Genomic DNA, 12002 nt, shown 5'->3' with positions numbered 1-12002 from the left:
GCTATTCAGTAAAATACTTTTATTATGTACAGCGTAAAGATGCTTTTCAACAAACATTATATTGTACAAGAGCAGACTTAAGTTTGCTTAACACTTTTAAATTCACTTTAAAAGGGGGGAGTCTCCCTGAGGTTAAAGAAGGTTTCTTGTAACTGCATATCACATCAGTATTTAATCAATGTTATCAGGAAAACACAAAAACACTCTGAAAGAGTTGGACATGGATATTTAGTGGAAGATGGGCCTGACAGCATGTATTGAAAACTATTAGACAAAAACATCGCAGTGGTAATGTGACTCCAAGATCATGACCAGTACTGCAAGTAAGAATAAAAATTTAAAAATGGTGGGTTCAGGGGGGAAAACAATGACAAATTTTGGAAAAAAAACATAGGCTAGAAATGGAGGAAAACACAAACTGTGATTTAGGAATGTTGTATGGAGACCGTAAGAACCAGATGACTGGACAAGGACATCTCAGATCAGACACCTTTCTTTAAAAAAACAACCCAAATCAACTGAACACCATTATCCCCACCACAGTTTGCTGGTTTGGGTTTTTGTTGTTTGGGTTGTTTTTTCTTTTTTAAAGCTTCAGAAAGGTGACACAAACACCACTCTTCAAATAAGCTTGTTCAACAAGAAAGCAGAGTCAAGTCCCTAGCAGTCACCTTGACAAACAAATAATTCACCCAAAATCATGTTATACAAGTTTTCCAAATCCACAGCAGCAAACTCTGTGACCCAATCCAACCACTACAGAAGCTGACTGAATTTTTCTAAATTGTGGATTGTGGATGAAGCTGTGTAAGAAGGCCCAACAGGACTGGGATTAATTTCACTTCAACAAAATTTACAACCACATATGGCTACTCTACCTTTAGGCTAAAAAGGATCACTTAGTTTTAAGTACCAAAACCATCAGTTCAAGAACTTTTTCTGACATGTTTCAGAGCAACGTGACTTCCACAATAATAAACCAGAAAATCCTCCTAAAGGGAGCAGTCAATAGACAGTGAAGAATCACAGAAGTCTGGGATTGGAAGAGACCTTGCAGATTACCTAGTTCCAACCCTCCTGCTGGAGGCAGGGACACCTTCCAGTACACCAGGTTGTTAAAAACCCCATTCAACCTTGCCCTGAACACTTCCAGAGATGAGGTATCCACAATTTCCCTGGGCAACCTGCTCCAGTGCCTCACCACTCTCAAGGGGAACAATTTCTTCCTAATATAATCTAACTCTCCCCTCTTTTAGTTTAAAGTTATTACCCTTGTCCTGTCACTACATGCCCTTATAAAAGGTCCTTTTATACTCAAGAATAAAAAAAGAGGCTCTGTGTAACAGAACTGGTAACTCCAACACTAGGCCATGAAAAGGATGAAGAAGAAAGGTTGTGTGTATTTTTGTTGTGTGGTATTTCTAGCTGGACTGTAAAGTACTCTTAAACCAACAGAAATAAACTAAGTGTCGTTATTTGCTTTATTGCATAGCTTTCTTGTTCTAGCAGGTCTACCAGTTAGACCTAAACCTAACCCTGTTTAGGTTAACAGGGGCCCTATAAGTGTAATTCATTATACAGTTAAGACATGCAAAGCCTTACAGTCTTTTTGTGAAAACTCACACTAGGATGCAAACTAAAAAAAAAAAACCAAAACAACTGCATTATGATGATAAAAACATAATTTTAATGAAAGATTTAAAATTCAATTAATAAAGTTATACATATTAATAATATAAAATATTAAACTTTAGACATCAGGTGCTACGACATAAATTTCCAGCTGTGTTTTTTCAGTCTCAATTCACTACTAACCCCTACCCTCCATATTCTTTTATTTTAGCACATAGGAACTTCACATTCTTTAGCCAGTCTCTATAAGAATTACACACTCATCCCAAACTTCTTCTGATGCTTCCATTTTCTATTAGGATTCTTCAGAATTCTGTAGCTGGAGTTTTAACAAATATTACCTTGTTTTATCGAATCCAAACCTTTAAGTTTTAAGCTTCATAGAGTACACCATCATTCTGATACCTGATGCCTTATTCTCTGCCTTTCTCCCTGGATCTCCTGCAAGTGAGGGCTGGATTCTGCAAGATATGCATTCAGATAGTATTTTTTGGTTCCATTCCTCTCATTTCTTCCAAAGTACTTTTAACATTGCTCTCCCACATACAACTCCTTGAGACAGGTACACCATTTCAAACTTTTTGAGAACCCTTTTTACCATAGGATGGTGCCCAGGTAGGCAACACTGCAACTTCATTCTGCCCAGCTTAAAAATAAGAAGACAGTTACAAATTTAGATTTTATCTATTGAATATCAGCACAGTAACAGACAGGGTTGCTGTGTAAAATTACTGTGACCCTCTCAGCCTGATTTTGAATGGGCAATTTCAGATATTCACTTCATCATTATCAACAAGATATGCCCATGTATTTATGACATAAAGTAAGAAGTTTCTTCCCCATCACAGAACAGCAATTCAACTCCGTGCTCACACAGAGTGAATTAGGGAACACAGCAACCTGACCACTCCCGTCACTCAGAACAAATCAAAGACCCACCAAAAATTAATAAAATGGGCCTGTTTACACCAAAGAGTGCTTCCCTCACACATTTAAAACAATATGTTCCACCACAGATCAGTTCACAGTCTCTAATTCATGGCTTGATGTAAAATTATTCACAGCTTGGGCTTGCCCAGTCTTAATGCTTTGGGAAATAAATCTGTGCAGCAGTCATGTCACACAGATTTACAAGTAACCACTTTTTTAAATCTCATTTGTTCCGTGCACCAAAATTAATACCCGTCATTCTCCTGCCACTAGGCGTCACTCTCTTCTATTGTGATCTTTATCCCTCCATCTGCTTCCCAACATTTCACTCAGGCACCACCAAACCAATATTTTAAGTGGGAGAACATCAATCACCATTAGTCCCTATCTAAAGAGCAACACAGTTTCTCAGGTAAAGGAAAGATTTTTGTGATGTGGCAAATAAAGTGCAAAGGATTGTTAGTGTTGCTTAGTATGTTCTTTAAAGTTAAATATTAAAACAACCAAACTACAGGAGGTGATATGGGTTTTCCTCCATCAAGGAGTCACTTCAGATTCTGAAACCATCTAAAACTAAGTGCATTCCCCAAAATGAGAGGAACCATAACAGAAGCACAAGTGGAACTAATTGCATGACCCCTCACACGGGACATACAAACAAAATAATTTTACTAATCAAGCAGCATTTTTTTCAAGGACAACACAGACTCACCTTCTGGTGCTGTCACTTGTATTTCATTGATTTTAAGTCCAGAAGGGGCCAATATAATTACCTACCAAACCACTCATATGGAAAATGTGTGGATCTCCACATGCATGGTTTTGATGGATATAAACTCCTCCCATACTGAGGGCAACCTGAAAACTAAAACTTTGACAGCAAACACTCAATTATTTTCCTTGTCCCTTAAGTGCACTTAAAAGAAAAAAAGAACAAAAAACAATATCCAAAAAACCCCAAACCCACAAACCAACCAACAACAAAACCCAAACCTGGGCCATGACTGCATTCTACCACTGACCAGTTCTGCCACTTGGAATGATTCACTGGCACACAGGAATTAGGTACCCATGCATACCTAACTTGGATCATAATTGATCTTAATAAACAATTTAACATAATTTTCAGTATCTCTACCATATGTTAAATAGGATTCAAGCTAAACTTGATTCAAGCTGAGCTTAATAGATGACTTACTGTAAAGCCACTTTGAAGTATTAGGAAAAAAAAACATGCCATTAGGGAGCACATCACTACTAAATTATGAAATACTGTCCAACCTGACAAATTGGTGGTGTAATTCATAACAAGGGTTGAAGTTCTTATATGTATACACATAATAAACACAAATAATGCTTTTCAACACTTGTGATGCACTCAGAGTGCTAACCAGCAAGGAATCACTGCATCAATGAGCTTCTTGCAAAATCTTATAGTTCACATGCAGAGAATCACTTTGCATCGTATTCTTCTGTTACCTTGCTGGGAAACTGTTGTTTAAGTACTACATCCTCTTCTTTTGATGTGTTTCACCATTTAACTTTCCATTTTCCACTGCTTTATTTTCAAAGTTCCAGTCAGTAGGGCTGAGGAGTTGCTGAGTTTTTTTGTATGTCCAGTATGGGTTAAGTATTAGCGTAACAGCAAATAACCCCGAGAATAAAACAATAAAGTGAAGAAGTCCCAGATTTTCTACAATAGAATTCCAATTGAAAATACACACCCACCACATGTGGTAGGTAAGAATCATGCGGCAGTGAAACAGATGGATCATCACCCACTGGTTTGCCTTCCAGAAAAAGGTGTTAGCACGGCCAGCCTAGAAAAATAAGAACACAAAGTATGCAGAAGTGAAATTGAGATAAGGAACTGAGAAATCTATAGGACTAATACAAATACCCAGCTTTTATACACACACGCTCTCAGGCATTTTTTCCTCATCGTGCAGTGTTACTCCACATATATATAATGGAATTTTAAACTTGGTATGGATCTATACCATCCCACTGTGCACATGCACACAGCAGCACACAAACCAACACGGAGGCCTGCGCAAGGGCCATCGTGACAAAAGCAGGTATGACAATAACACAGTTGGATAAATGCAGTTTGGATGAAAAACTATCCCAACAAACCACACAGAGTATCTACAGACAAGTGAAATGCATGAAAACTGTTACAAACATAATCTGAAAATGATCACATTCTTACCTTCAGAAGCATCCAGGAAATGCATGTTGAGGGAGTACTCATCTCCAGCAACATTCCCATCAAAGGCAGATAATGTCCAGATTTCACATTAATTACTAAACCAGCCAAGCCCCCAAAAGCAAGCAAATGATGAACTACTAAGAAAACATCAAATGTTCTAAAAATAATGTTGGACACATGAACTGCTACATTTTCAAGCAAGAAAAATCCAGCTGCTATTAAACAGTTAAACCAACTCCACTTTTGCTGTGAATAGACTTTGTCAGCGTGAAAAACGGGATCTACGAGCAAAGCCCATAACCCAGCAACACAACTCTGAAGTCCAAAGACAGCACGTGTGACTGCCATATTCCAAAACACCTTCTCCTTTGCATACAAGGCACGGTAAGTGGTACTTCTCCAAGAAGACAACCAGTGAGACAGAAGAAATACTCCCAAGTAGATTAAAAAACCAGCAGCTAAAAATGTCAAACGAATTTCCCATAAGAGATAGTCCCAGTCAAAAACAGTCCCAAACACTGGATCATCATTTGTAGGATTCATTTCTTCTCTTTGGACACTTCTCATTCCCACTATAGTCTCCTTCATGCCTATTTAGCCTCTGCTATTATGCAAACCAGTAAGCATGAACTCTTCCATCTGGAACAAGGATAAAAAAATTCAGTGAATTTTTAAGTACATTCATATATACAGACTCAAAACCATGGAGGGCTCACATCCACTGCAGTTATGACTTTGGTCCTGCTGCTATTAGGCACAGTCATCGCAAAGACAGGTAGACAGACAAAAACATAAGCAACAAGATTTACAACTGGCCCGTGAAGTCCCTAGTCCCTACTGGGGACTAGTTCTAAAGTAATGCACTGAAGCAAAAGCACAAGAGGGTCAAGTAGGAAGGCAAGAAGGAGGAAGAGAACATACAATAAGCAAACCCTGTTTTGTTACTTATGAAACTTTTATTTCAACAGCATTGCGCAGTTATTGTCCTTCTCCCCTGCTTTTCCCGCACTGATTTTACAGCATTTGCTACAGCTTTGGGTGCAATTCAGAATCTCAAATACAAATCCAGGACATAAAACTACAGAAAACTAATGCAGTAAGGGGGACCATCCCCAAAAAGGGGATGTAATGACCATGGCTCAAAACAAGACTCTGCAATAAGTTTCTGAACATTAAGACTCTTTCCAAAAAAAAAAAAAAGTTCAAAAATAGAAAAAGAGTATGGAATGCAGACAAGCAACATTACATATTATTAGCAACATCAGTGTAATTAGCTGAACAGCCCAGCATTAAGTGTCCCAAGTTGTCTGAAACTTCCTGAACACACCGTAGTTCAAAAACTAAGGCTTGTGGGGAGGGAAAAGCCAGATAATACTGAAATACTTGAGCTCCAGCTCATTTTATGAACCATGTAGGTGATATGAGCACGACCACCACACCCGCCGCAGCCTGTGAGTGCTGAACACCACTGTGCGTTTGGGAGTCTGCTGAACGCAAGCGAAAAGGCCACAAAGAGCACCGAGGGCTTCAGCAGGCAGCAAATGCCACCGTTCCCCGTGCTGCCCCCTTTGCTCGCGGGTGCCCCGCTACAAGGAGGGGGATGAGCCCGAAGGCCCTTTGCCCACCCCACAGCATCACAGCTCGAGAGACCGACTCCAAGTGCCAGCAGCCCCCCAGCCCACCTCCTCGGGGAGAACCAGGGCAAAACACACCAACCCCAGAGCACGACCAGGCCCTGAACAGCGCGACCCACTACCGCAAGCCCTGGCTCTAGCAGGGCCGTGACAGCTCCTCCGCCCCCGCACGGACACGGCACCGACGCCCCTCGTAACCCTCCCGAGCCCCCGGGGCCGCCGAGCCCCTCACGCACACCTGGAGACCGGCCGCGACGCACAAACCCCGCTCCTCACCCACAGCGCTGCCCGCAAAGAAGGGACGGCCCTTCCCGGCTCCGGGAGTGCCCTGCCCGTTCCCCCAGGAGCTCCCGGCCCGGTCGGACCCGCCTGGGGAGGCCCCGACCCGGCTCGACCCCGCTCGACCCGCCGGGCGCTCAGCACCGCCCGCAGCCGCCGGGCGCCCTCTGCGCACGCGCCGCCGTCAGCAGCAACCACCGGCCGCCGCGGGAGGGGGGGAGAGAGGCGCGGCTGTACCACTCGGGCAGGGGGAGCCCTGTTTGAAAGGCCTCTCTGTGCCTGAGAGCAGCGCGGAGCGGCGCCGCCACGGACACGGCGGCGCTTGGTAGACGCCTGCTCAGCGAGACTGATCGTAAAAAACAAATATCAGCCGTGGCTAGCCAGTACACTTAGCTGTAATTATCCAGTTTCATTAAAGACAGCGAGTTATGAAATGGATGTCAGTGGTGTTCTGCTGCATGATTCTCTTCATATTTGTGACAGCTGATGTTGTCATCCCGGTGACTCGGGCTGAATCTCCCGCGGTCACTGAAACTGCCCCGGGAGGCTTCCTCGGCCGTGTGACAGCCCCGCGCCCGCGGTGTGCTTTGTCTTCAACAGGAGTGACTGGCAGGGACCCTGAATTTTGTCAGGGAAACGCTCAGTCCCACAATAAATCAGGTGGTTCCTCAAAAAGGGCGATAAAAAAGACAAAATCAAACCACAACTTCTGTCACGTGGAAGATTGGCCTAGAACAGCTGAAATCCTAACCTGAGTCTACCTATGATGAGAGCCCAGAGCTGGAAAATCTGCATCAGCGGTCTGACAGGTTCTTGGTTTCCAGATGGGGAGAGGGAAGTGCTGCCATTCTCTGTGGAAAACTGAGGGTTTTACAACCTGCTTCAAATGGACCCATGCCCAATTTCCAGGAACTCTTTAGACAAGTGCCAGTTAGGTCAGGTGAACCTTAGCATACCTTAGTGTCATAGCAATAACTAAATACTGCATGTGGCAACAAATCAGTAGCTCCTCTGTTTTATTTACAAATACACAGATACCTGATGTTAGCTAAAAATGTCTTTAGTTTTAACACTTTTGTTTTCATTATTCCCCACGTCAAAGTGTCATGATCCCAAGTCCTTCTCCTGCTCCCCGTGCTTCCAGAGGCAGACTAGACCCCTCTCGGTGGTGTGAGAGCACCTAAAAGGTAGGCTCAGGAGATGGGTATGGGGACACAAGGCCAGCCAGTGACAACTTCAGTGAGAGGGGAGCCTACTGTCTGTGCAGAGACTGCAGGATGACTACAGTAGGACTTTGTGTGTAAGAGGTGGGAATACAGAATACGGCCAACCTGCGCTTCCATTGCCATTCACAGTGAGTTATGTGGTTTAGGACCAAGTTGAGAAAGGAGTTTCAAACCTATAATCAAATTAATCCATCCATTGCAGAAAACTCTTTGTCCTGTAAACATTTGCCTTGGACATGTATTGGCAGAAAAGTCCACAATAAGCCACGCTGAGTCCTGCCTTTCGCAGTGGCAACAGAGGGGATTTTTCTCTCTGCAGGAGACATGGCGTGATGGGGCCAGAAGTTATCTGTAGCAAAAGAAAAGGGATGGAGATTGGAAGAAAACCTGCCTGATGAGGCTATTCCCTGATCATTTTATAGCTCTTTGTCATCCTCTAAGTAGCATATGAAGGAACTCAAGTTACTGCCTAAGGTTATTTTCATTTATATTTTAATTCCAGAGTACCAAACACTTGTAGTCAATGTATGTTGAAGTCATATGATTGTGAATAAAACCTAAGCTGGTAATCTTCCTAATAGAGTATAAAAAGTGTACTGCTAATTTAAAAGCCAAGACCTCACTGACTTCTCAAAAGATTTTAGCCCTCTGCTCCCAAAGTTTTAGAAAAGCTCACACGTTTACAGACATTTATTCATGCATATATGTACAACTTGTGTTGGCCTGTCACATAATCCTGTGTTTCAGTGACATGCTTCTTGAATTCTCCTTTCAAACTGAAATTTACACCATCTTCTCCTACTAGTCTACAATCTGGGTTCAAATCTATGGGAGCTTTACCACTAATTGTGAGAGCTTTGGTTCAAGTCTGTGGGAGGCTTACTGCATGCTTGCCTCAAGGTGTGCTGTGGCAATACCAAATGTGTAATCTTGGTTTTTTCAATGCTTTACACACACTCTCAAAGTTCTTCTGATTCTTGTCCAACAAGTACTTATGCAGTATTCCTAGATACAAATCACAATTGTTAAACTGAGCACTTTGAACATGCTTGTTTAAGGCCTTTTTCCTCTTAGCTAGTAGGAAGTATACTTGACTTCTTTTAGAAAACCTGTATTACAAGGCTTTCATGTGTGCCATGGATTCTGAATGTCTTTACATTGCATAACATGTTCATCTACCTAGACTGCTATGCGTTCCTCAATACTGGGAGATCTGCACAAACTCTTTTTGTATTCCACTTATAGTCAGTTTTAAATAAATTAATCAACTCCTTATGCTTCAGAACAGACAGTGAAAATAGTTGTCTTGAAAAACTTGGTATTCTTGAAATTTTAAACAGTTCAGATTTGCTGACATCCACACTTTGAGCTACCAGCTATGGGGAAGATCACATCAATGAAACTGTCAGTCTGCCTGCTTGAATCTTTCCAGATAATGGAAGCGATATAGAAAAACTGGAGATTCTTTACTCAGTCCCTCTCAAGGTTATCCCCCATTTCTGCTTGTGAACATTCCATGAAAATGCTGGAGGTATACAACCACTGTTGAGTAGTATTGGATGGCTCAGTTTCACTCCGAAAGCTCTGTTACATGTCAGCAAAGTTCAGGATATTACTCATTCCCATGCCAAACCTGTGACATCTGGCCATTCCTTGTCCACTGCTTAGTTGGACCACACCAAGTACAGCCTTTGGGCAATTATTCCTTCACTATTTCTTCTCTTCTCATTCTTTTAATTCTTTTTAAGGCAAGGTACCCTCTCTAATCCTTATTTAGTTCTGTTTTAATACATGACACTCTCAAGGTCTCTCCTGCCTGGTCCAACCATTTGTGTCATGAATTTATCTCAATCTTGAATTCTCTCTTCTGCTGGCTCTACAGGTAATCTGTGAATAAGTCATTGCAGCTTCACCTCTTCTTTGTCTCTTTTAGTCCATACCTCACTCCACAGACTTCTTAGTCTCTTTCTGTTTTGCAAGCTTCCCTTTATATTCCATGCACTGTAAGCATGTCTGTTGAGTCATTGTTTAAATATATTCAATCTTTGGGTTTTTTTCTCCCTCTTTTCACTACCTCTGTCTAGTCAATGCCTTTTTGTGGTCCTATCTGAGAATCTTAACCTTCTACTGCCCAGTATCACTGGTGTCATTAACCTCTAGTTCTACCCCAAAGGAATAATAAGTAAGAATAATACCAACTGTATTCAGTCCTGGACACAAGTTCCTCAGTTGCTTCTGGCTGGCTTCAGGTAAGTACCACGAGGTGATGATAAGATCTTGGGTTTGCAGTTGAACTTTTTTATTCCTCCCTCCCCAAACAACATGTCTTAACAATGTTTGCTGGAACAAGTTATTCTGCCTTAGTATTTATGCTGTTGCTTCACAGCTGTAGTCATGAAGGTTAGTCTTAACTGGTGTTTCAGGTTGACCCAGAATGTCTAGTCTTCTTTTTCCTTTCTCACACAGTTACCTCCAGTGCCTCTTCAGGTATCAAAGGAAAAGACTGTGTCTGTCTCCTGGAATATACGCTTATCATTCTGGGGCTTTATTTAGCTTCAAGTAGTCTCATCTGAATAGAAACTAGGGGATTTACCTGCAAGTAAAATGGTGTTTGTCAAATGAGAGCAGCCAGTGGTGGGCTTACCAATGGGTCTTTAGCAAGGGTTTGATCCCAGGTATCTCCTCAGACCATCTTTCAGTTGTATGTGTAGGCAGCTGCAGTTACTGTGAAAACTATCCAAGGTGAAGTTAAGGATCATACAATTACTGTGTGGCAACAGTGGGCAGAAATGAGGAACATTTCTGTGCCTCAATCAGTAACATGACAAGTTTAATTTTGAGGATTTCAGCAAAATGACAGCAAATCCATCATAGTAAGAAGATTCTGAACAGCTTAAATGGTTTCTTGGAATAAGCAGCCCATAAGAAGTAAAGAAGATGGAAGGTGATGAATTATTTTCTTGTTTTCAGCCTGATCCAAATGTAAACATTCAATTATTTCACAAACTACAGTACTGTGCAACAATTACAAGAGTATAAAGCAACAATTAATATTAGAAATGAAAAGGAGAATGTAAGAATAAGAAGATCCTTACAATTTACTTAATGAATATCTAAAAATAAATTCTATACATATTAATGTCAGTAAACAGCAGTTATATTGTCTCTTTTAATCTTTAATATAGATTTTCATTTAACTAAGCCTGTGGTGCTGCAAAATCTTCCTAATACCTCCTTTCTCTTTAAAGCTAGGTTTATATACAATGGTCAGGAGTCAAGTATTTGATGTCTGCCACAAATCTGTCAGTGTTAAATGAGCCTAGAGCTCTCATCAGTCTGCTATTTACTATATTGGTGTGATGGGCTGAAACAGAAGGCATAATCCAGCACATGACCAAGGAATTGATTTACACCAGTTTGTGGTCAGGCCCTGTGTGGGCTTTTCCCATTTCTTGGTACTCCATTCTTCCTGAATTTTCACTTTTAGTAAAGAGTAAACTGGCCTTTTCACTGTTTTGCTGGCCTCTTGCATACTCCAGTAGGTTCACCACACAGTTTAGTGGGAAAGGTAAGACTTAAGGCCTTTCATTCATAAGTCATATTCACAGAGAGAAGGTAATGTATTTCAAGGGTGAGAAGGAACACGTCTTAGACAATTTTCTACCAAGTTATCCTCTCCTCTTTCTTGGAAGCTTAATGAAAACCTCACGGAAATAAACCATAGCAGGTTATGGGTATAACCGATCGTAGTAGCCTTTAGAGTATTCTAAATTTAGGGGAAAACACACAATTAACAAATAATAAAATTTTAAAGAAATGAGGTTTTATGTAATCTTACCCTTTGCACATCAGCTCACAAGAGATTTTTATATTATGTTTTGAACCGGTTGGCTGGTTTCATTCAAAGTAAATATGATCTGAAAAGTTTCATAGAAATCAGTAGAAAGGAACTCCCAGTTAGTACCCCATGAAAAGAAAGGCTGCACCACAAAACAAGAGTTCTCTGTCCTGTTACATCAATTACAGAGATAGCCCAAACTCAACATCACATCACCAGATTCACACACAGGGGCAGCTCATTCTGCAAAT

General features: G+C 41.3%; 1 protein-coding gene across 2 annotated transcripts; it reads right to left on the bottom strand.

Moving 5' to 3' along the window:
• CLN8 (CLN8 transmembrane ER and ERGIC protein) lies at window positions 1-6874 on the bottom strand. 2 transcript variants are annotated; one of them, XM_038133363.1, is made up of 3 exons: window positions 6647-6874; window positions 4775-5413; window positions 1-4382 (listed from the first exon to the last, which is right to left on the bottom strand). In XM_038133363.1, exons 2-3 carry the CDS (start codon window positions 5360-5362, stop codon window positions 4068-4070), a joined length of 903 nt encoding a protein of 300 aa, XP_037989291.1. In that variant the 5' UTR covers window positions 5363-5413; window positions 6647-6874; the 3' UTR covers window positions 1-4067. The 2 variants fall into 2 exon arrangements, with proteins under 2 accessions (XP_037989291.1, XP_037989290.1); XM_038133362.1 differs by having other exon boundaries at window positions 6685-6874.
• Between the last annotated feature and the right edge of the window lie 5128 nt (window positions 6875-12002).

This window comes from Motacilla alba, chromosome 3 (assembly GCF_015832195.1).
Source record: "Motacilla alba alba isolate MOTALB_02 chromosome 3, Motacilla_alba_V1.0_pri, whole genome shotgun sequence".
NCBI lineage: Eukaryota > Metazoa > Chordata > Aves > Passeriformes > Motacillidae > Motacilla > Motacilla alba.
Note: the sequence above shows the minus strand (reverse complement) of the source record. Positions and strands in the feature narration are given on the sequence as shown.

Coding starts and splice junctions, on each gene's coding strand:
- CLN8 (XM_038133363.1), bottom strand. CDS start 5,362: ATGAAGGAGACTATAGTGGGAATGAGAAGTGTCCAAAGAGAAGAAATG. Junction 4,383..4,774: donor TTTCCTGGATGCTTCTGAAG/GTAAGAATGTGA, acceptor TTATTTTTCTAG/GCTGGCCGTGCTAACACCTT.